Source organism: Oryzias latipes, chromosome 11 (assembly GCF_053564925.1).
Source record: "Oryzias latipes strain Hd-rR chromosome 11, Olatipes_Hd-rR_3.1".
In the NCBI taxonomy this organism is placed as follows: domain Eukaryota; kingdom Metazoa; phylum Chordata; class Actinopteri; order Beloniformes; family Adrianichthyidae; genus Oryzias; species Oryzias latipes.
Window position 1 is genome coordinate 10,192,225 of NC_136247.1, and position 24,227 is coordinate 10,216,451.

The 24,227-nt window shown below is 43.0% G+C and overlaps 3 protein-coding genes across 3 annotated transcripts; all 3 read right to left on the bottom strand.

The window, feature by feature from the left end:
- Positions 1-2,712: 2,712 nt before the first annotated feature.
- LOC144995235 (free fatty acid receptor 3) lies at positions 2,713-4,149 on the bottom strand. Its single transcript, XM_078954751.1, has one exon. It carries the CDS (start codon positions 4,032-4,034, stop codon positions 2,829-2,831), a length of 1,206 nt encoding a protein of 401 aa, XP_078810877.1. The 5' UTR covers positions 4,035-4,149; the 3' UTR covers positions 2,713-2,828.
- Positions 4,150-5,160: 1,011 nt separating this feature from the next.
- Positions 5,161-12,026, bottom strand: tekt2 (tektin 2 (testicular)). Its single transcript, XM_011481325.4, has 10 exons — positions 11,892-12,026; positions 10,142-10,291; positions 9,945-10,070; positions 8,133-8,338; positions 7,912-8,055; positions 7,698-7,812; positions 7,304-7,411; positions 7,097-7,240; positions 6,946-7,025; positions 5,161-6,799 (listed from the first exon to the last, which is right to left on the bottom strand). Exons 2-10 carry the CDS (start codon positions 10,289-10,291, stop codon positions 6,595-6,597), a joined length of 1,278 nt encoding a protein of 425 aa, XP_011479627.1. The 5' UTR covers positions 11,892-12,026; the 3' UTR covers positions 5,161-6,594.
- Positions 12,027-12,476: 450 nt separating this feature from the next.
- Positions 12,477-22,343, bottom strand: usf2 (upstream transcription factor 2, c-fos interacting). Its single transcript, XM_004074305.5, has 10 exons — positions 21,510-22,343; positions 20,415-20,458; positions 16,775-16,890; positions 15,891-16,010; positions 15,385-15,535; positions 14,934-15,012; positions 14,755-14,813; positions 14,205-14,296; positions 13,989-14,117; positions 12,477-13,684 (listed from the first exon to the last, which is right to left on the bottom strand). Exons 1-10 carry the CDS (start codon positions 21,545-21,547, stop codon positions 13,595-13,597), a joined length of 918 nt encoding a protein of 305 aa, XP_004074353.1. The 5' UTR covers positions 21,548-22,343; the 3' UTR covers positions 12,477-13,594.
- Positions 22,344-24,227: the final 1,884 nt, after the last annotated feature.

Below are 24,227 nucleotides of genomic sequence, written 5' to 3' on the forward strand. Positions count from 1 at the left end.
CACAGAAAAGTGTCAGCTATCAGATTTAACAAGCAGAATTCCTGTAAGTTCATACTGACAATAAAGAAATTTTGAAGCCTCTACCCTTCAATGGGCACATTTCTCAAATAACAAGAGGAGATAACGCGATTTCTGAGGAAAGAAAACAAGAAGAACGACTAATGAAGAAATACGGTGGGTTTATTTGCTCTCCCCACCAAAGATCTGTGAGGCCTTATGGCCTTATGAAGGTCCCACAATGAACAGCAGCAGTATACCTGGCTCTCAGATCACATGATAGAAAATGATTCACTTATGTTTTTGCTTTCATGTAGACTTTAAATTAAGGTAATTTTCCAGTAAAAGTGGTTTGATGCATATTTGCATCAATAGGCATAGATGAGCTAAACTCTGAAGACAGCAGACATCAAAATAGTAGAATGTAGTCTAAAAATCGTTTTTTTTTTAATGATACTATTGATAATAACAAATACGGTGGCTAATTTAGAACTTATCAAAAGTCAGAATTACTTTTTTCATTCATCTCAATACAAAAAATACATAAATTTGTACTTTTCAAAAATCTCTTAAATGTGAGATGTTTTATGAAATAGTAAATGTTTAGAATAGAGTTGGCAGTGAACTGCAAACAGTTTTTTGTTTATACAAAAATAGTTGACTTTCTTTAGGTTTATGGTAAATGGAGCATCTGAAGTGAAGCAGCAGGACAGCATGGACTGGAATGCAGCACAGAGTGAGCCTGAAGGCAGCGCAGTTCACTCACCTGTCAGGCTGAAGGACGCAGGAGTGCGTTGCTCTGCTGCCTCTTCTCCCAAAGCCCCTCTGTCTGATCGGACCTCTGTGTAACACTTAACCTGCTTCAGCTGAGGAAATTTAATAAACTCCTGGACACATCCTGCCCCCACCCCTCCACCGTACGTTCCCCAGCAACCATCAGAGGTTGAGCGTCACACAGGAAGAAGACTTCTACTCCTTTTGTGATCAGAAGAACTTTGCTCAAGAAACCAACTTCCACTACACAAAAGAAAACTGCAGCGTTAATAAAATGTTTTCAGTGTTCAGAACTGAGACTTCAAAACTTTAGAGAGCCAGACCTTTAGAAGGTTCAGGTCTACAGACAATGTGGACCACACTGGTATCAGCTGAGTGGGAGGGGCAGGTCCCTCACTCCAAACTTTGTCTTCTAGAGCTAACTTCTTCTTGTTTCCATCATGATGGAAGTTAAATCCAGATCTGTGCCCTTCATGAATCCATGTCAACACGAAGTTTCACTCCAGCTTTAAAGTCCCACTCCAATCATCTTTTGATCTAAAGTGTTCCTAGTGGTATTTTAATTATGATTGTGCTGTTTTCAGCCAAAATGTAAATCAATCTATGTTATTTTCTGGGACATAGTTTGCAGTGGTTCATTAGAATTTCACTTCTGAGTTGTGGGCGGGAATGTTGTCGTTGAATATGCCTGTCCTGACTTCCTGTCGTCCCTTTTTTTACACTCTCTCCAACTAGCTTACAGCCCCTAACACTTCCAAGCTATCATTACTGGTGCAACAAAAATGGCGAGCAATATCAGAGCTATCCAGCCAGACTCCAGCTCAGACTAAGAAAACAATTAATGGATCTAGTCGTCTACAAGTGGATGCATCAGAATGGAGCAGAGCAGGAAGCTGTTGTCACAGCTGCAGCCTTTTACAAACAGTATGCTTTTCGTCTGCTCCTGATTCACAACAATTTGAATAATGAAATACTCAGAATTGCTATTTTAAGATTAATTTTCTTAGTTTATGTCCTTCATCGTGAGAAAAATGCTGCAAGAACATGTTAAATACACAATTTTCATTGGAGGGAGTCTTTAAAGTGTCTCTTCAGTCTAAGAAAACAAACCAAGTATTTTCACTGGTGTAAACCAGCACTCCTCTAAGAGTTCTGGTACATCGCCTGTCTGTCCTAGGAGAGGATCCCTCCTTCATGTGGAAATCCCTGAGGTTTCTTCTTTTTATTCCAGAATCCGATTTTATTAGGAGTTTTTCTTTATCGAAAAGAAAAGTCCAAGGGCAGGGATCCCCACTTTAGCTTAGTCTGTTTAGTTTAGTTTATCATTACCTATCATATTTTATGACTGATTTAGTGTTCTTATACACTTACCGGTTTTATATAATTACCGGAATGAAGCCCATTGAGACGACTATTGTTGTAATATTGGGCCATATAAATAAAATACAATTAAATTGAATTGAATCCTCATTCGTTTTTGAATCCCAGCAAGGGATCAGGTTATTTACTGGTGGTAAGAGGAAAATGAAGATGTTTTTCCCGGCAGCTTGATAATGTAATTACCGGACTCTTCATGTTTTCCTGGAACAGACAGATCAGCTCTGTTTGTGGACAAACAAATCACATTTTTCCTGTTTCAAACCCTTCTGAGTTTCCTGACTGATGTCTAGGAGGATGTTAAAAATGACTCAGGGAAAACAGCTCAAACATGTGTAAACATCAACGTTTATTCAAAAAGCTTCAGTAAAATCTCAGACACACGTGGAAGCTATGTCAGAAATGATGAATAGATGCGGAATGACTTGGATGACCCATGACTTGCTCTGTAGCTTATTGAGGCAGTAATTCAAACTCTGTGGCATTTCTGCAGCGATCAGTGGATCATGAGTGTGGAAGTCCAGGCCCACGCCGGCCAAGAACGTCATCTGTAGACGGCTTTTACCTCATCTTTGCTTCAGTCAGCAGGAGAAAGTGATGTCAAGGCTTTGTGAGTTGTTCAAGCTCTCTTGAGCTGCTTGGAGGTTGGCTGCACTTGTCCAGCCCTTCACCTGTCACCATCAGCTCAATCCTGTGTGGCTCTTCTCTGAGAGGGTGGTCAGGGCTCTGACATTTGTAAAAATGTTTGCAGGGTTTCTTTGGCTCTGCCTGCCACAGATTCTTCGCAGGACGCCTCTGGATGAGGCCGGTGAGAGCATCAGCATGACCATGGGCTCCAGGAAAACGTTACAGGAGCTCGTCAGCATGGCCAAGGTCCTCCACTCGACATTTGTTCCAAGCACAAACCCCACCACATGGGATGCATTGTACGGCGCGTAACAAACTACAAACACGGTGAGCGTGGACAGGGCTACTGCCAGGACTCTCCTCTTGCCCATAGGGGGCAGCTTTGAGCGCCACACCAGCGTGACACAGCGTAACGTGCAGAAGGAAGTCACAATCAGAGGCAGGAGGAACAGGACGATAGCCATCTCTAGCCGTAGGGGGAGCAGCACCTCCAGTTGTGAGGCGTTGAAGTGGTCGTAACACGCCAGCTCGTCGTCCTTGATGCTGATGAAGTACCCTCCCCGCTCGGCCACCAGGCCAATGCTCAGGTGCAGCATTACCACCCCCCACAAGGTGATGCAGATGTAGAAGGACAGTCGCGCATGGCGGTATCTCTTGTAGATGATGGGAAAGGCAATGCTCAGGTAGCGTCCCACCGTGACGGCAGTGATGAAGAGGCAGCTGCTGTACAAGGATGAGTATAGGAAGAAGCTATACACTGGGCAGATGGGCGGTGGCAACCTCCAACTCTGCACCACCGTCTCCAGAGCCTTAACGGGCAACCAGACCACCAGCCCCAGGTTGGCCAGGCAAAGGTTTAGGGCATAGACCACATTGGGTGTGGCGCCATGTTTACGAGCTTTGCGCACATACACAAAGAGCACAAACAGGTTGGCAGGAAGTCCCAGCATAAAGGTGAAGCTGTAGACAGAAAGAGCAACGCAGTCTGTGATGTTCAGTTGAATCTCCTTTGTTGAGTTGGCACTTGGATCCGTCCAGTTTCCCATGACGGAGTTGACGGGCAGTATTAAACCACCGGCAGAAGAGGCGTCCGCTTGGCTCGTGTCTTCAGCAGCCGAGATGCTGTGTAATGCCTCCATCCCACGGACAACACCTGAACATGTGACCAAAAAAAAAAGGGTGGGAGCCTGGGAGTGGGAGTGCAGGGGGCGAGGCGCACACGCCATCATGAAGGGAGAGCAGATAAGAGGCGCAGCCATTCATGCAGAAGCTTAGGGCATTTGTGCGGCACCAGCCCGCCTTAATTACCCCCTCAGTGACGGGCAACAGCCAGGTAGCATGTAGGCCTTTAAGTGAAATGGTTCAGAATAATTGGAGCAGTCAGGAAACACGTGATGTATGTGTGTGTTGGAGGGGTCCTGCTCTGAAGTCATAAATGTGGGTGATGTGAGAGCAGAATGGGCAGCCACTCACCTCGGGGGTGGGGGCAAGTTGTGGCACCAAGGTGCTTCTAACAGTTTTATTACACGAAAAGACTCTGTTTATGCACGGGGGCGTGTCCCGCTGAAGACCTGTTTGTGAAGGAAATGGAACAAAAGTAGAAAAAAATGGAGGTGTTCTATTGGAAGAAAACAGATTCCAGGAAGAGACTCCAACGAAGCCACCTTCAACTTCAGAGCAACAGCTGATTCCTTCCACTCAAGTGATGGCAGACCCACCAACCCCAGTGGGGTTTCAATAAGGTTCTTTGACGGGTGAATCCAGAGAGGGGAAGGATGGGTCATTGACCCTCTGCTTTGTCCATTGAGAGCGCCCTCCCCACCCCTTCCTAACCTTGTGTTACTACAACTTACCCACCAAAGTGCAGGACTGGCACATGGAAAACCAGGGTTCCCCCCATAGGTGATGCAACGAGCTTCATCCAGTGTGGGCCTCCACACAACTGCCTAACTATATCCAAGTCTGGGTCTCTCTATCCCCCAGCCCGGATAAAATACAAGGTTGTGTCAGGAGGGGCATTAGGTGTGAAAATCGTTGCCAAACCCCACGTGCAAATCAGTGAAAGCTGGGCAAACCCTGAAGGGATGTGAACAACAACCTGCAAACACCAAATTTAAAAAATTCTCAAGGAAATAAGACAAATAGTAAAGAAATTTAAATCTTATCTCAGGGCCTTGAACTCTTTGCTGTAGCACCTTAAACTGACTTGTTTTTGTTTTTTTCCCTTTTTTTTTTCCCAACTGCACTTGTTTTTAGTGCAATCAAGCTATCATTTGCTAAAAGTAAAGACAAGCTGGACCTAATTTACAAAAATCCCAAATAAAAAAGTGCAAAAATTGTCTGGGTATGCAGAGTACACATAATTAAAATCTGCAGACAAATGGATCAATCGGAATTGATTTATTTAAAGCAATCAAACAAAAAAGTACCAAAGAAGACAAAGAAAAGATGTACATATATATATATATATATATATGTATATATATATATAGAGAGAGAGAGATACATCAAACATACATCTAAAATATAGAGTCTAAATCATAAATAGACATAATTGCAATTATACATGCAGTACAATGTATCCATTAACAGTGAAGTTTGTCTAAAACCATTTAATTAATTGGTTGAATAAGAGTGGGAGAAAATAACTGAGAAAAATTAAGATTTTCTCCTTAAATTAATGTATTGGAACTGCTATTATGCAGCAGAAGAACATTCTTTTCTGGGGCAGGATCTTTAAAGTCGGATGCTCATAGACACTGTCATGACAGATTCCATATCTGCCTTTAGTCCACTTAAAGCACAAACATTGAAACTAATTCCAAAGTATAAACAACTTTTCATGTTATAATGCCCAGATATTGCATTTTTATTACTAGCTATCACAAGCTAATTTGCTGGTGTAACACTCAGTCTTGTTAGTTAATCAACTTCAACATGTTTGTGCACACTCTGACACTTTGTATAGACTTCTTTTTGTGAACACAAAATGCTTCGTTCAATTTAGGCAAAACAAATTTGTCACACAGTCATCAAAAATCAAAAGTTTGGCTGAAAAATGATTTTAACGTCTGGAAATCTCATATGTGAGATTTAGTTAGTAAAGCTGTTGAGAAAAGTCCTACTAACAGGATTCCCGGTGTAAAGTTAATTTTACACCAGGACTTTACGGCGACTTTTTACACTTTACACTTTTTTTTTAACAGCAGTTATGATATGTTGTGAATAAATAAATAAAAATTCTCAAATTTCAGACGTGATTTATCCATGAAATGTAAAAATTTAATTTTGATTGTCATCTGTTTAATCTATCCAGGTCCCTCCCCTGTGGCCTCCTCTAATCACTGTCATGACCCCCACCCACTGTATGTTTTAGAATGAATGTATGACCAGCTTCACAAAATTCCTGTGCTGACACATCAATTAAACTATGACGATGATAAAAATGACGGCAACAGAAAGCCAAAGTTTGCCCATCAGTTCAGTTCAGCTGCTGACATTTTTGCACTTCAGTCCCACGAAGGCCACCTTTACTGCCAGGTTTATCTAAAGCCAAGTCAAAGTTCACGTCATTACTCCTGCCTTATGCTCCAAATCGCATCGGTTGATCAAACAATAAGACAAAGCCAAACACACCCATTAAAGCCAAAGCTTGATAAGACTCGCCTGGCCTTTTGGAAAACAACTGCAGATGGTAAACACTTAGCAACCTGCCTTCGAGCAGGTGATGCAGAATTTGGAGTGAAGGTAAAAGTAGATAAGGACATGGTGAAAACATGGACAACAACGCAGGGAGGGGAGGAGTCAAGAAGCCATCCCTCACTCAGCCATGAGCTGCAGGTTGCCCCTCCCACAGGAGTTCATTAGCGGAACCACCGGCGCCACAACCCCTACTGTGCTGGAGCCCGATGTGAGGCGGGTCCGGGTGTTCAGGCTACGCTGCTCCAGCGATAGAGCCTCCTGTTTTCTGGAGAGATCCTGCAGCATTTGACCGTGATGGAGCCTCATGTTCTGCAGAGAGTGTCTGAGAGGAGGAGAGCATGTAAGGAACACCAGGTGTCAACACTAATACTGTCCTTCCTCCATCCCTGCATACGAGCAATAAAAAAACAGACACCCACACCTTGTTGAGGTTTGGGTTGGGGTAAAAAAAAGAAAAAAGGAACTCACTGAGCCTTGGAAAGCTTCAGCTGCAAAGCCAGCACAGTGGCCTCCAACTGTTCCACCTCTGCAACAAGGCTGTACTGCACCTGCGGGCAGAGACCATAAAAGAATCACCTTGAAGTCACTCGCACTTGCTCGGAAATTTCTCCACAGAGACCTCGTCCCTGCACAGGTCCATCCCAGGTCTGTGGGTCCTGTTCTCCAGCCGGGTGTGAGCCAGCTTCAATGGAGCGGTTTTGGCCTGCAGATCTGCGTCCAGCTCCCGGATGTCGCTCTCCATTTCTGCGATTTCTGCTTCCATCTACAGACAGACGCAGGGGGTGAAAACCAGGCTAGCCAGCAGTTTGCAGAAAATGTCCTGTACATTTCGGATTTGCCACTGCAGCTCGTCCCGCGCCTGCTCCTCGTGGTGACTGCGTTTACGCAGAGCAAACTCTGTGGCTCTGCGTTCCGCCTCCAGCTCGTTCTGCAGCTGCAAATGTAACGGACAGGTTACAAATGAGGAACTTCTTGTGGGCCACAATGCCTCTTTAGCAGTTCAGAGATCCAAATACGGGCAGATGCCTTAGCCAGGTTCAATCTGACTGCTGAGTCAACTTGAACAGTAGTGCAGAGGTCGTACAAACATCTGCTCCTGATTGTGTCTCTACTGATTCTTTGAGGTGATCAGAGCATGTTGACAGATCGTAGCAGAAACCAGTTTTTTCCAAACCTCGTTGATCTAGACACTGGTGGAGGTCTGTTTCCAGCTCACCCACCTGGGCTCTGCTGAGGCTCATGTCTTCCCTCATCTGCTGGGACACCCTCATGGCCTCCTCGGCTTGGACCACATTGTGGTTGCTGAGCTGCACCCACTCCTGAGGGGTGGAGGCGCTGCACCAAGACATGTTAAAAACTTTCAGCAAACAAGATCCTCTGAAAAAACACAGAGGCTCTGACGTGTTAGACAAGGACCCCTTATGCCAACATTACCCTGATGGTATGCGGGTGGGGTTGGTCTTCAGAGAGATGTTAGGTGATGTTATTGTAAGAGTCAGGCAGGATTTATCAATATCCAGAGCCTCCATCTTGTTCTGGAGGTCGCCGGTGAGCTGGTGTCGTGCCTCCTGCAAGACGCTGGAAAAACACCAGAGTCTGAGGCCTGTGGATGGAAGTGGGCATGGGCTCCTGAAAGCACGCCACCCATCTCTCACCACAGCTGCTGAAAAGCCTCATCGATGTGCTGCTGCAGAGTCTGCTGCACTCTCTCAATCAGCTCCACCTCCTTCTGTAGCTGCTCCTGCACAGGGTCGGTGACCAGTTCATACCCGCGCCGCCCCTCTCTCAGCATCATGCACTCGGTGCTGACCTCCAGCGGGGTGGCGGTGGCGGCTAGAGCCTGCTCAGTCAGCTCTTTCGACTGCACACAGCAAAGGCAAAGGTCATATGACCCTCAAACTAAAACACTAATTCTGGAGCTGGTCAGAAAAATGGAGGCAACTTGATGACGGAAGCACATCAAGAATATGTAGTACCTGTTGTTGCTCTGCCCCTGAACTTCAGTCATGGTGAAGTCAATGACCCAGTTCTAACTCTAGCTTTAAGAAAAATGGACTCACATTGCAGATCACTGATTCCAGAGTAAAGCTGTTGTGACTTTAAGTAACTCTGGTCTAGGAAAAGCTTATATCTTGAGCCTCCACCTCCAGGCATTGCAGCAAAAAGCATGTAAAAATGGACTGATGATCTCTGACTATGCAGACTATTCCCACCAGCAAACATTAAATGGGTTAACTTTGATCCAACCACCTCAGCAACATGATGAAACGGCACTATTGGGCAGATCAAGGCAAAAAACATTTATTGACCCTATATAACCATTTAGTACATGCATTTCTGTGACTCCTGTCTCATTAGAATGATCCAAAACCTCCTTCAAAATCCACTAGCTATAACTTGGCCCACGTTTTCTCTCCTGTAATGCATCATCATGTTACTAGAGGCAGTAGAAGGGGGTTTCCTGATCATTTAAAAATGGCTGTTTCCATGAAAACTCAAAAACACTTTTGGCAGGCAAACATTTTGTAATTTTCTAAACTTTAGAGTGATAATAACTCCTCTATTGTTATTTATGTTTTAAATAACTACTTGCTGTATTAACAGAATGTAAAATGTGTTGATAAGTAATTCTTTGTAATAGAGTTACACCACATTAAAAATGTGTGGAGGAAAATTGAGACACTGGGTAACTTAGGTGCTATTTTTCTGAACATCCATGTAAATATTTTTGCCTCTTAAACTAACATTGTTGTGAGCAAAAACTTACCAAATCACCCAACATATCAATGAATTGATATTATTTATATCTTACAAATATTATATTAAAAATATCTTTGTGGATTTCCTCAAAGGGTTTAAAGAACATCATGGTAAAAAAGAATTGTCAATTCTTAGATATACCGGGTTTCATGGTTTCCCCACCTACCAATCAAATATGCACAACTTTAAGCTCTAATAAAATCAGCTGATTAACCAAACACGTTTGATGCTTATTTTTGGTGTGAAGTCAGACTTTTTGACATGGGAGTCAACAGAAGTCCCCTATTCTGAAACCAAACTCTAGCGGTCTTTGAGGGAACTGCACCATTTGGTACCTCCTGGTTCCTCTTGAATTTTAGAAATAGGAGGAGGGGCTTGTTCACAGCCTGTATCATTTTGATCAACTGTCATCTCTTTGGCCTCAAAACTGACTGAGGCTTCAGATGCTGAAAAGTAGCTGTTTAATTAATAAACTTCTGCTTTCACAAAAGCATGCATACTAATAAAGGACAGTTCAAAAGTGAAGAAGACCAATATTTGATTATTTAAAGGTCCTCACAGCAGCCTGAACGTGGACATCATGATCTTCTGATGTAGACGCGTGCTAAAGATGAGTTTTTCCATAAAAGACAGACTTTTTTTTTAAAGAAAGTTTCTTCTATCATGACTGCAAATCTTTTAGTTTAGGAAAGATATCTTAAAATCACCAGCGTCAGAGCATCCATCTCTTCATCCACTTTCTGGGCGCAGCTATCCAGCAAGTCCCTCCACCTGGAAACATCCCAGACTCGCTCAGTGAGGCGACGAGACGTCTCCTTCTCATCCCAGACCGTCTGCAGGTCAAAAGAGCATCCGTGAGCTTCAGGATGAAGACCATTGACTCCCGCATGAAACAGGAACCCACCTTGCAGTGGGTCTCATTGCGCAGCGACTTGCACTCCTGTCGGATCTCGCTGGAAACCAGCCGCTGCTGCTGAGCTTCGGCCCACAGCTGAAGGTTGTTGTTGTTCCACTCAGACACGCCGCAGCGCAAAGAGGGCTTCACTGGGAGCATCTGTGGACTCCCAGAAGATCAGTATCCATCAAAGAGGTTTCTTTTTAAACGTCAGTGCACCCATTAACAATCATAGATGTTCTAGTGCAGTTGTTGTGACATCAGAGCACAGATTTTGAAACTGTTTTATTCCAAATTTACTCTCATCTTTTCAATGAGGCCAAATTAATTTTATTAAAGATGTGTTGACCAACAAAAAGGGTTAAATGGAAGAAACCTCAGCAGAACAAACACCCCAAATAAAGTGCATAAAAAAACAACAATAACAACAACCCTGCAGCTGGGTTAAGTATTAAGTCTTCAGCAGCATAATGAGTACCAAGTTCAGGATCACTCAAGATTACCTAAACTATCAGATTTATGTGATACGGTGTCTGCCAAAGATGGAGCAGAGTTCCACCAGAGCTGGAGGCTCTGTCTCCACTCTAGTTTAGAAAATTCTAGTTACAATCAGGAATTCTGCCGGCAGAGAGCGAGGAACTCTACTTGGAAAAGGTGTAACTTTGAGATGAAAGATTAAAGGTTTTGTGACAATAACAGAATTTTGGAATCTGTTTCAGTAGCACAGAAGTGAATCTAAAACTTCAGAAACAAAATCTTTTCTTATCTGAACTCTGGCATACTGGATCAGCTGGACGATCATCAAAAGGTTTAGAAACAACTTGATGATGTGAGAAAGCAGGAAGTGTCAATGCATGAACTAGATCCTCTGAAAGATGTTCCTGGATTTAAACAAATGGCTAAGATAAGAGGGATGTTCCAAGAGTTTGATTTATTAAAAAAATCTTAATTGAAAATATCTCCAAAGTTTTGTGCAGAAGGACTAGAGACTAAGTGATTATTATCCATTGTGTGTTATTATGTTTTTTGTTGTTGTTACCATGTAAATCCCTGACGGCCTTAGGTTATAGAACAACTACTGTTTCATCTGAGTTTAGGAAATGATTTTTTGTTTTTCTGGAAATGTGAAGTCTTGCAAAATGCAAACCAGGACCCATCATGTTATTTACCTTTGGAGATGGGGCCTTTCCACCAGGTGAGAGAAACCTGAAGTTACATGAAAACTGAGCAAAAGAAACCTGATCTGTTCAAACAGGGGAAACAGGACTCTTTTAACCCTTGTGCTATCTTAGATGACCCCACCCTTACATTGACGTGTTCTCCCTACCATGACAAAGGTGGATAAAGGTGGAAAGATTTCATGTAATCCATGGACACCAGTGAAGATCACAAATCATTGAAGAAAAAGGGTTCAGAGCACTGTCTAGTGGGTCTAGATGACCCAACTCCCAATGTTAAAGTGCCTAGGATAGCACAAGGGCTAAACTAGCCGAGTTACAACAAAACAGGTTGAACTTTTTTTTCTTTTTTCCAGAAATATGCATTCAAAATCATGCATTAATATGTATTATCGTGGACTTATAGTAAAGTGGCAGTCATTTTAGTGGATGAATTTGCTTTGGCTTATTAATGGGCTTTGAAAAGCCTGTTGGTGAATATAGATAATATAATGAAATAACTCCGTTTCAGAGAATGGTTAGATTTTTTTCCCTTTTCCATTGACTTTGAAAAGAAGAATCGTAAATTCCCGCAGACTCACCGTTATAGCGAAGCAAAGGTCTCACGTCGGTAAAACAGCGGCGCTTACAGGGACGCTCGCTTAGCCGGTGCTGACCATGCCTCCATGGAAACGGCGTCTGCTGCCGTTTCCAGGGAAACGACGCAGCACGGACGTGCTGAATAAATGAAAACACGGCGCCGTCACGTGCTCAATATGTGGCGTTTGAATCATTAAAAAAATGTAAAAATATGTATTAATGTTTAACTTAATTTGATCTCTGGAGTCCCCCAAAGTCTAGTCTCCTGTCCACTACACTTTGACCTCACTGATGACATAAATAGATTATCCCTCTGATATGATTTTACAAAATCAAGTTGGGATTAATCCTTGCTTGTTCTTTTAGTCGATTTTCTTCAGAGAGCTGCTGAGTCGTTTAAATTGCTTTACTCTGTCAAATCTAAATCAACAAAACCTCTTGGCTCCACATGCAGACATTTCTTGCACCAGAATGCAGCTCCAGGGCCTTTTTTTTAATACAAACTCAAAAAAATTACTTCAGTTTCACAAAAATGCTGCAGAAAGACGACAAACACATTTTTAATTAGAACTCAAACAGAAAGGAGCCACCAGGTAGAACAGCTTTTATTTCCAGATCAGCAAATTAGTTCATTTCCTCTCACGGAAAAGTTGTTCCACTTTAAATTAGAAAAAAACATTGCAAGCAGCAGGAGAAAGCAGCAGTCTGACATCACAGGAAATACACGCTTCACAGTAGAAGCGCAGTAAAAAATAATCTTTGCATGATTGCAACCTCCTAAATTTCATCTTTACATCTTCGTTGGTCCAGTCTGAGCGGTAGCCATGGTAAAAGTCATGCGAGGGGCGGAGTCATAGCTTCATGAGAGGGCTGCAATTTTGAAAAAGACCCAGTGGATAAAGCATTGGTTTAATTGCAAAAATGTTTTCACTGTTTAAGCACCTTCCAAACCTTTTGAACACATCTGGGTGGTTTCAATGATTTCAAGCTCCTCCTACAAATGCAGGTTCACGTTGAATGTAGTCCACCTGTTCACACAGTAAATCATCGGACCCTCCTAACATGGAACAGCTCATGTCCTGCAGTTATTCAGTGACTGCACAGATGTGCAGGAGCTGACAAAGGAGCATTCTGAATTATAAATGATGCTTTAGTCTTGGGTGTCGCTCCTGCACATGCGGGGGGGGCAGAACCTGTGGAGGACTATGCAATCTGAATAACGGAGAGGCCTCCGTTTCCCAGCAGCCTCCAGAACAGACGCGCTCAGGTACAGTTTCGTTTGGGAATCATGTTTCAGTGGTCACACCTGCAGCCTTTTTTTAGTTTCCAGTTCCCCCCGGCAGCACATCTGTGACCCCCATCAGCCCCCACGGACACCTGTTATTCAGCATGGGGGGAGTTCCTCCGAAGCTGCTCCTCGTGTTCAGAGTCTCGGAGGAGCTCCTCATCCTCAGCTGCGTTTTGGAGCACAGCAGGAGCGTGCACGTCGGCACATATTGGCAGCCCTAGATCTGCTCTGCATCTGTCAAACTGGGACTTAGAACCTCTGAACAGCAGGGGGCGCCATCGTTCACCTCAGAGCTTCCCGCAGACTGAAACAAACGTTAAAGAGGAGAACAGCTGAGACCCATGTTTTGCTGAGTTCATGGAGACATCCAGAGTCTCTGGGGTCTGAGTTTAGGGTGGGGGAGGGTGCGGCACGCCGTCACTGGGCCGTCACATCTCCGTTGGTTTCCACGCCGTGCTGCTGCAGCTGCGCTCGGAGCAGAGCGTTGTCGTTCTTCAGTTCTTCCACCTGTCAGGCAAACCTGCCGTTAGTTTGAGATTCTGCACTACAACTACACCCATTCGAGCTCAGATTTGTGGCCCGTCTTGGCAGGATATGACATAGACCTCAAATTTTCCAAAAGTGACTTGGAGAAACATCTTTCCGTTTTGGAAAACATGTGCAGAGATGCTGCTCTGCAACTGACTCTAAAAAAGCCACACCCCTTTTTAAACCCCATTTGTTCTTAAAACATAGACCTTTCACAACATTTCATTTAGTTGCCGTTGTCATGGAAACTACATCCAAAAACAGGGGAGAAGGGGGAGTGCACCTGCTGTCGGAGCAGCTCGTTGTCCATCTCTGCTTGCTCCACCTCCTTGCAGCTCTCCTGCAGCCGCTGGTTGTTCTGCCGCAGCTCCCGGATGTAATCGCAGGCTTTGGACAAGATGCCTCCTTTACTCTGCAGGGCAGAGAAACGAGACAGCAGTTTCAGCCAACACATCAAAGGACAGCGGCGGTGGACCCGGGCGCAGAGGTCACTGCTCACCGCTGCAGATCTGCTGTCCACGCTGCAGTCCGGGATCAGCTTGGACAGCGTCACGATCCAGTTGTTGATCTTGTCACGTCTTCTCCTCTCCACTGCAGACGGAACAAACTTTAATGACTTTAGAAGCAACAATGTCCAAACACATGATCATCCATAAACTAGCATGAATTGTAAACTAGAATAATGCAGCCATGTAAAAATGCATTTATGAAGAAAAAACAAAAATCTGACTTTTCTAAAACGTCTCTGCAACCGTTCTAGAATCTGGAACGTTTTGTCCCAGAGAAACGGGTTCCAGCTCTTGCTTCTTCCAGATTATTCTGCTGTAATTCCAGATTATCAGGACGTTTTCTGAAAATCCTCCATCTGATAGTAAATCATGCAGCCGGAGCCCTGCTTCAGTTCCTGGAGAACTGTTGATCCAGATCAGAAAGTGTGGATCAAGAACGCATCTTTAGGACGTTCTTGAACCCCTATCATATGCCAGGTGTGTACGAATCTTGAGCCAAAGTGGTTCTGCGAGACGGAGCACGCCGGCAGGCAGCCTGACCTTCATTGTGCTGGGCCCGTCGCCGCTCGTCCCGGGGCACGCGCTGACTCTCCACCTTCCTGCAAAAACATCATGCTTTTTCAGCCTGATCTCATCCACGCACACTCAGATCTGATACAGATTACTATCAGTTTTGTTAATATCAGTCCCTAGGCTGAGTTTTTATGCGTTGGACTCACGTGTACGTCTGTGGAGCAATGGCACGAGGGGTTGCCCCCTGCAACACCTCGGGGGGGCTCATCATCACGTAGAGCTGGCCTGAACACAAACATGTCATGACTTAAGTCCTCTGTACCAAAGTAAGGTGCGCCTTAAGGGCCAATCTTTAGTTCTTTCTCATTTTCTTTGCATTTACTATGAGACATGTTTTTTGGAAGCTAGTAATTAATTTGCCATGTGTGGTACTAAAACCTTAAAGAATAACGCCTCAAAGCTCATTTATTCAGTTTTTTGGCATTTAATCCACTTTCAGTTGTTATCTGTTGTGGTTTCACTTACTTTTTAGTTTTTATGTGTCATCTTTAAGAATCCTCTACCTGTTCTATTGTTCTTTGAGCTGCTTTTACTTTGTGCTGCACCTTCTAGTTTTGAATAAACAAAGTGGATATGGATCATCCTCCTTCTCCTCACCTCCTGCCTGGGTGATGGCCGGATCGGCGGCCTGTACAGACACGGCTGTTCCGTCGCTGACAGTGGCGGGAAAATACGCAAAGCGGGTCTCTCCTGCCACGGTTTCCCCGACAGGACTGCCTCCGTTACTGAAGGGGTTCTGTATCACGGCCTGCAAAGAGGGGCAGGGGAAGGGGAGGGCAGAAGAGCAGTTTGCATGAAGGAGTACATAAATGTTCAACGCTGCTGCAAAGCTTTGGTAAAGACAAGTTTATTGACACAACACTAGAAGACTGAGCTGCTTTTACTGCAGTTCAGGAAATCCTAGCGTTTCCCATCATTGGAAGATTGGAAGTGTCTTCCAACGATGGGCAAAGAGGACGTTTTTCTAAAAGATCTTGGGAGTTCAGGCTTAGAAACTTGAGTTTAATCATGGAGGGGATCATAAACTGATAGTAGAGACTGAAATCAAGCCCATACCAGCTTTTATTTAGCTCCCTCTGCTGGTCTAGAATAGTGGAACCCACCTGAGCCACGGCCTGAGGAGCTCCAGCAAACGCTGCCGTGGAAACGACGCTGACTGCGCCAGCCCCATCAGCCGCCGCCTCCAGGTGCTCATCTGTCACCTGAACCACCCGATAGGTCACCTGGGGAGGCGAGAATTCAGCAAGTCACTAACCCAGATTGCCGGGTCCGACCTTCATTCCTGCAGTTTAAAATTCCCAAAATGTCTGGACTCTTTGAAGCAAGACGAACGCAGAAGCAGAGAAATGAAACGTGAGCAAAGAGCAGAAACGGAACGACAGGATGAAGAAGAGGAGAAACATCTGCTTTATCTGCAGCTGGCCATCAGAGGACTTCGAGGAGCGTGTGCAGCTCATCAGACACAAACTAAACACGAATGAGCTTTAGAAATGCTTCAGGCAGACAGAGATACTGCTTTAAATAAAAAATAAAAAGTAAAACGGTACCAAGAACTGCAAAGAAGACCAAGCTGTGACCATCAAGATGCTTTCATTTATGAGGGATACAAATCCATTTTAAAGCAGGATTTCATCTTTTCCCTCCTCCTTACTGACTCACGGGTTATTTCACGCCTTCATGGTAGGAGTTGCTTGTGGAGGTCTGGATGAAAACACCACAATGAACCCCAGTTTTACTGGAAGACATGGCAGACCTTCCACACCCATCTGAAAACAGCGAATGTTCTGACAGACGGGGCGCTTTGATAAAAGGAAAAACAAAAAAAAAAGCTGGTGCAGAGGAGGAGAAGCCACAGAATTTAACAGTTCCAAGCATCACAGATGTGGGTGTTGCTCCTCCAAGTTTAGTGCTCCAGTGTTAGCACTAAACTCTTAGGATGAAGCAGCTCTCCTCTACTCCTACTCTTTTGAAATGTTGTCTGGCTTACCTGCCCTCCGCTGTTCTCGGTTCGAAACTGGTACTGTACTCCGTGATCTCCGAACGCAGCCTGCTGGACGCTGGCAATGGTCACTGCCGTCTGCTCTTGCCCCCCCCCTGTTTCACCTGCAACACGCCATCATAGATCGGGAACATCAATCTCCAGTTCTAATTATTTCACATCATCAAGAAACCGTTTCAGTAGTGAGCTTTTGTTTTAGTCCAGCCTTTTTGCTTCAGTACAGCATGTTTGTTTTAGTACTACACGCTTTAGTACTGCACATTTGCTATAGTACAGCATGTTTGTTTTAGTACTACACGCTTTAGTACTGCACATTTGCTATAGTACAGCATGTTTGTTTTAGTACTATACGCTTTAGTACTGCACATTTGCTATAGTACAGCATGTTTGTTTTAGTACTACACGCTTTAGTACTGCACATTTGCTATAGTACAGCATGTTTGTTTTAATACTACACGCTTTAGTACTGCACATTTGCTATAGTACAGCATGTTTGATTTAGTACTACACACTTTAGTACTGCACATTTGCTATAGTACAGCATGTTTGTTTTAGTACTACACGCTTTAGTACTGCACATTTGCTATATTACAGCATTTTTGTTTTAGTACTACACGCTTTAGTACTGCACATTTGCTATAGTACAGCATGTTTGATTTAGTACTACACGCTTTAGTACTGCACATTTGCTATAGTACAGCATGTTTGATTTAGTACTACACGCTTTAGTACTGCACATTTGCTATAGTACAGCATGTTTGATTTAGTACTACACGCTTTAGTACTGCACATTTGCTATAGTACAGCATGTTTGATTTAGTACTATACGCTTTAGTACTGCACATTTGCTATAGTACAGCATGTTTGATTTAGTACTACACGCTTTAGTACTGCACATTTGCTATAGTACAGCATGTTTGTTTTAATACTACACGCTTTAGTACTGCACATTTGCTATAGTACAGCATGTTTGTTTTAGTACTATACGCTTTAGTACTGCACATTTGCTATAGTACAGCATGTTTGTTTTAGTACTACACGCTTTAGTACTGCACATTTGCTATAGTACAGCATGTTTGATTTAGTACTACACGCTTTAGTACTGCACATTTGCTATAGTACAGCATGTTTGTTTTAGTACTACACGCTTTAGTACTGCACATTTGCTATAGTACAGCATGTTTGTTTTAGTACTACACGCTTTAGTACTGCAGATTTGCTATAGTACAGCATGTTTGATTTAGTACTACACGCTTTAGTACTGCACATTTGCTATAGTACAGCATGTTTGTTTTAGTACTACACGCTTTAGTACTGCACATTTGCTATAGTACAGCATGTTTGATTTAGTACTACACGCTTTAGTACTGCACATTTGCTATAGTACAGCATGTTTGTTTTAGTACTACACGCTTTAGTACTGCACATTTGCTATAGTACAGCATGTTTGATTTAGTACTACACGCTTTAGTACTGCACATTTGCTATAGTACAGCATGTTTGTTTTAGTACTACACGCTTTAGTACTGCACATTTGCTATAGTACAGCATGTTTGATTTAGTACTACACGCTTTAGTACTGCACATTTGCTATAGTACAGCATGTTTGTTTTAGTACTACACGCTTTAGTACTGCACATTTGCTATAGTACAGCATGTTTGATTTAGTACTACACGCTTTAGTACTGCACATTTGCTATAGTACAGCATGTTTGTTTTAGTACTACACGCTTTAGTACTGCACATTTGCTATAGTACAGCATGTTTGATTTAGTACTACACGCTTTAGTACTGCACATTTGCTATAGTACAGCATGTTTGATTTAGTACTACACGCTTTAGTACTGCACATTTGCTATAGTACAGCATGTTTGTTTTAGTACTACACGCTTTAGTACTGCACATTTGCTATAGTACAGCATGTTTGATTTAGTACTACACGCTTTAGTACTGCACATTTGCTATAGTACAGCATGTTTGTTTTAGTACTACACGCTTTAGTACTGCACATTTGCTATAGTACAGCATGTTTGATTTAGTACTACACGCTTTAGTACTGCACATTTGCTATAGTACAGCATGTTTGTTTTAGTACTACACGCTTTAGTACTGCACATTTGCTATAGTACAGCATGTTTGTTTTAGTACTACACGCTTTAGTACTGCACATTTGCTATAGTACAGCATGGTTTATTTGGTGTTTGTTTCTGGTCTGTGTGTTTGGTAGTGATGGGTCCTGCAACACCGACGCGTCGGCTCATGGGTTGAGCTCATAAAGTGAAACCCTGTGTTTGTGCGCCTATCGCTTCAGGTCAGGAGACCAATACAGCCGCTGTCTCTGTGTGTCACAGAGGAGCCAAACAAGGAAGCGCGTCTAACAGGAGTATGGCCAGATTCGGAGGTTTTCCACCCAATTAGGTGGTACTGATGTTGATATTGTGAAGAAAATTTGCTTTGGACAGGTTTTGCGTCAATTTGGCACGTTTTAGTTAGTTTTATTATCAGTCTAAGCTTCTTTTATTTTGAAAAATATTTTGTTTTGACAAATTACGGGATCTTCTTGGTTAAATTTTTGGCACTTGGGCTAAATCAGTCCAGTGGCAGGTTTAAAAAAAAAATACATTTTCATGCACCAGATGCGCGCCCAGCTTCCAGCTGTTGTACGGTTTTTGCACTCGCACGCCCCACTTTTACCGCGCCCACCTGTGGTTGACATTTGTTTTACTGAATCTTTCCTAAAGGTGCTGAATGTAATGTTTTTATGAATTTCGTGGAATTATTTAATAGTTTTAATAGTGTTTTTGGCTTTTTGTCCCTCCCGTTCCTCTCAGTTTCTGCTTGATCTGGCAGAATACAATTCCACTTCAAACTGACTCTTATTTGAAATAAATCATTTTATGTTTTGAAGCGATACATGGGAATGAGGAAGCCTCAACTACAGTGACAAATACAGTGTTTACACTTTCTTTTTTAATCAGTATTTCAGTGGAGTTTTTTAACTTGGTTGCCAGCCATGATGTTTTCGGTCCGGCAGTAGTCAGTTTTTAGTGACACACTACGACACAGTATCAACACAGGATGGGCAATGTGCTGAAACGCTTCCTGAGTTTGTTTAAAGTGTGCGTGTTCGATCCAGGTGTGCGTGTTCGACCCAGGCGTGCGTGTTCGACCCAGGCGTGCGTGTTCGACCCAGGCGTGCGTGTTCTTCTCAGGTGTGCGTGTTCGTCTCCGGTGTGCGTGTTCGTCTCCGGTGTGCGTGTTCGTCCCAGGTGTGCGTGTTTGTTCCAGGTGTGCGTGTTCGTCTCCGGTGTGCGTGTTCGTCTCCGGTGTGCGTGTTCGTCCCAGGTGTGCCTGTTTGTTCCAGGTGTGCATGTTCGTCTCCGGTGTGCATGTTCGTCTCCGGTGTGCGTGTTTGTTCCAGGTGTGCGTGTTCGTCCCAGGTGTGCCTGTTTGTTCCAGGTGTGCATGTTCGTCTCCGGTGTGCATGTTCGTCTCCGGTGTGCGTGTTTGTTCCAGGTGTGCGTGTTCGTCTCAGGTCTGCGTGTTCGTCTCCACTGTGCGTGTTTGTTTTAAGTGTGCGTGTCTTAATTCTGCGTGTTTGATGTTGCAGCAGAGGCACAGTTCTTACCCTCCTGAAGCTGCACCACTTCCCCCACTTCCTGTTTGTCATGACTGCAAACACAGAGAACACACAAAGTCATTTATAAACTTCAAACTTGCATATTTTTACAGTCTTACGGCACTCTAACTGCCTCCAAAACAACCATAATCCCATCTTTAGGCAGACACTTCTCTTCGCCCCCCCTGCAGCAGAAATTTCTAAACCAGAGGGTTTAATCTGCATCCACTGAAAACAAAGACTGCAGCTCTTCGGTAAAGCTCAGTTTGTGGTTCCACATCTGCTGAGCTCTTAGAGCCAGACCCCAAATGCTTTTAACATCAATATTTTCCGATGTCAACAGGAACACCGCTGGACACCAGATGGTGCAGATTTGAGGATGTCTTAATACAGCAACATGTGTAGAATGTTAAAGATCCTTTCCTAAGAGTGTTTGCTGGTTATTCTTTACCATTTATTGTTTTGGTTGCCCGGTAAGACTCGCAGACACTGCTCTGGTTAACTATCAACATTTCGGGAAGCACACTGGGGCGTATGGACAAATACATCTGCATAAAGCTTGATTTCAGCTGTTAATCTGGGTACATAAAGAATTAGGTTGTTAAATAAAATTATTTACTCATCCCATCACTGCAACTGCTCCGGCATAAAAAAACTTTAGCTTGTTATCATCTCAGTGAGATTTTCAAAGACCTTTAAAAGCAGAACTGTGGTGGGATGCAGATGTTTGCACTAAGGGTCGAAGCTCCGCCCCTTTCAAATTAGGTTGTGGATTGATGGTCAAAACAGAGCTGCAGTGTTGTTGAGTTTTTTTTTAAGTTAATAATTTTTATTAACAATTTTTCGTCCATATAGTCCCATTAGAAGGTTTAGGTCAGCTAGCTTCCTCCGATTTAGCTCATAATAGCCGCAGATGGATTAGCATTAGCCTGCTTCTCAAATCTGCAGCGGCGCGTTCACGCTCATGGTTTTTTAAATAGAAAGAAAAAAAATTAAGATGGTTTATGTACAGATCAGGTTCCACGCAGTGGCCGAGGTCTTGCTAAGCTGCTCCCGCCGCCAGGCCAGACATGGCGGGACAGGAGGCGGGCGGCTGCCGCTCACCTCGCAGAGCTGTCCACACTCTGATCCAGCATCTCCATGAAGCCTGCGGGGGTGGGACGCCGTCGTTCAGCGACGCGGGTTTACGGAGATGAGGCGCTGATCACGGGGACAAACACTCGGGTCATGTGAGGACGACGGCCCAGGACACGTGAGGCGCGCGCGGGCAGCTAAGATGGAAGCTGGAGGGGGTTTCTCTGCGAGGTCCGGCGGCGGTGCTCTGGTTCTGAACGGGATTCAATTCGACGGACGGGCTCGAAGACGAAGAGTGCTGCTTTTCCTGCAGATGGAGACTTCCGTTCTTCTACTGTGGCTGTTTGTGGCGCAAAGCTGCGGCACGGCCATGTGCTCCACAAGACGCGGACTGGACTAGTTAGCACATTTGAGCGCGGAAGGACACTAGCATAATATTCCCGTGTTGTTTGGAACCAGGGGATCGCACCACCGCCGCGCGCGCTCCATGCAGATCATTGACGGTATAAGAGATCATATGCGGATTCAAACATTTGCTCCTCCATGAACACCGTTTCTGCAACGTGGGCCGTCGTAGCATTTGAGTTCGTGCTCCGGGTTTTTCCTTGAACCGCAGGACAGACGGGCCTGCAGGACCAGCAGCCCCCGCGGCTGTTCTGTCGGTTTTGTGTAAAAAAAAAAGGGAGCGTCCAAACTTATCACTTCAGTACAAAAACCTCTTTTTTTCTTTCCCCCCAACCCTCTACTTGATCTGAATATATAAAAAACAGAAAAGAGTCGAGAAGAACCGTGCTTTAACAGTTAGGCTTTACGTGAGATACGTTAAACCAACGCGACGGGCAGCATAGGACTACAGCTGTGAATGACTACAAAACGAATGGCGTCACTATCATTCTTATGGCGGTCAGAGATGAATTTGAACAGCAGCGGAACTGTACTCAAATTAACATTTTTTGTAAAATGCGTTTACAATGGATCAAAAACATATCCACCACAACTTCACTCTGAAATTAGAATATATATTTTTTGACTTTCATTATAAAAACTTGGACTCAAGTAAAAAACTCATAATTAACCTTATAACTAAATTCGGCAAATTTTATGTTCATAAATGCAAATTTTCTTCAGCTTCTATTATCCCCCTGTGGTAATCAAACAAATTGAAATGTGTCTCAATACCATCTCTAAAAGCCTGAATCAGAAAGCTGTATGTTTGTATGAAAGTTGTAGAACCTTGAACGTTTTTATGTAAAATACATGTTTGTATGCTCCCCTGGCACATTTGAAGTTTATTTTGTAAAATTGTGTTTTGTACCGTACTTCTGTTTTGTACAATACAGTTTAAAACAAAAAGAAATAGAACAGAAGAGGACAAATTCTCAGTTTTGAATACACCAAAAACACAAACATGTTGGAATAATAGAACACTGGTTTATAAGTTACGTTTGGAATCCTACACCCCCCCCCCCCCCCCCCATAAATCTGTTTTAATTTAATCATTTGCATTGCACACTTTATTAATACATAAACTATGAAATAGAAACCCCATTTTCAAATTATTTTTAGTACAACTGGAAATGTTCATAAAATCCTTATAATATAGCAGAACACGTGTTTGGAAAAATAGATAATACTTTTACGGACTTTACAACTGAATTAAAATTAAAATATCTGGAGAATGTATTTGTAAATTTACATGTTGATGGTTGACTCTTCTCTTAAGCAATTCTAAAGTTTTTTTGTTTTTTCTTTTCTTGAAATTTTGCTTTATTTAAATTTATTTTCCTTTTGATTCCTAAAGAATTTGAAAAAAAAGTAGTTGAAGATAAAAATTCTACTAGATATATATAACCGTAAAAATAAACCCTGCAATACTAAATTTGTGTTTACTTAGTCTTTTCAATATCTGTTGTTTTGTATTTTTTCTTCTGGCTGCAATTCCTACTTTTATGATTGATAATTTAATTTAAGTTAAACCAGGTCCTGTTATTTTCAATGATTTAATAAAAAAAATAAAAACTTAGGACTGTTTTGGAACGATTCAAAACATAGTTTGTCATGTTTGTCAAAGTTTTGGTGTAGTTTATTTTAAAAAATGTGATGTTATTACCTGCAGATGAATGCTTAAGATTATGTACACTTAATGAAACCTATTAACATCTTTTTACATTTGCAGCCTTTATTTATTTATATATATATTTTAATTTACATCAAAAATGCTTATAATCAGATCTTCAGTGTTGATGTTTAAACTTCTGTTGTCTCACTCAAATGTTTTTTGTTTTTTTGGTCTCTGTTGAAGGGAGGGAGACCCTGTCCAACTTTACCAGCCTGCAGGCTGCCTTTCACATTTTTAATGTGAACAGCAATCACAACATCTAAACACACGGAAGAGCCTACTCTTCCATTTGAAAACAATGATCTGATATTGATCTCATCTCATATTTCTGGAATTTAGATGTTCCAATCAAGACTTTCCAATTAGTAAATTAGCATGGCTCTGCCCCCAATAATGGTACTTGGTCAAAGTACACTGACATCAGTGTTCTGTATGCAAAAAACTGGAGTTTAGACCATTGTCTCCACCAGAAAACCAAATGAAGAAATACTAATATGTGAGGAAAAATTAAAACAATTCAATCAAATAGTCTTGGATGTGAATTAGTTACTATGAGGCGTCTCTCTGTGCCATCCCTAACAAGTATTTTACACATGCCAGACGTAATGGTACTTCCCTCCCCTTTGCTC

Coding starts and splice junctions, on each gene's coding strand:
- LOC144995235 (XM_078954751.1), bottom strand. CDS start 4,034: ATGGCTGCGCCTCTTATCTGCTCTCCCTTCATGATGGCGTGTGCGCCT.
- tekt2 (XM_011481325.4), bottom strand. CDS start 10,291: ATGCTCCCAGTGAAGCCCTCTTTGCGCTGCGGCGTGTCTGAGTGGAAC. Junction 8,056..8,132: donor GAGGCTTTTCAGCAGCTGTG/GTGAGAGATGGG, acceptor GTGTTTTTCCAG/CGTCTTGCAGGAGGCACGAC. Junction 7,412..7,697: donor TGAGCCTCAGCAGAGCCCAG/GTGGGTGAGCTG, acceptor TTACATTTGCAG/CTGCAGAACGAGCTGGAGGC.
- usf2 (XM_004074305.5), bottom strand. CDS start 21,547: ATGGAGATGCTGGATCAGAGTGTGGACAGCTCTGCGAG. Junction 15,013..15,384: donor GGCCATCACCCAGGCAGGAG/GTGAGGAGAAGG, acceptor GTTTGTGTTCAG/GCCAGCTCTACGTGATGATG. Junction 13,685..13,988: donor ACGAGCTGCTCCGACAGCAG/GTGCACTCCCCC, acceptor TTTGCCTGACAG/GTGGAAGAACTGAAGAACGA.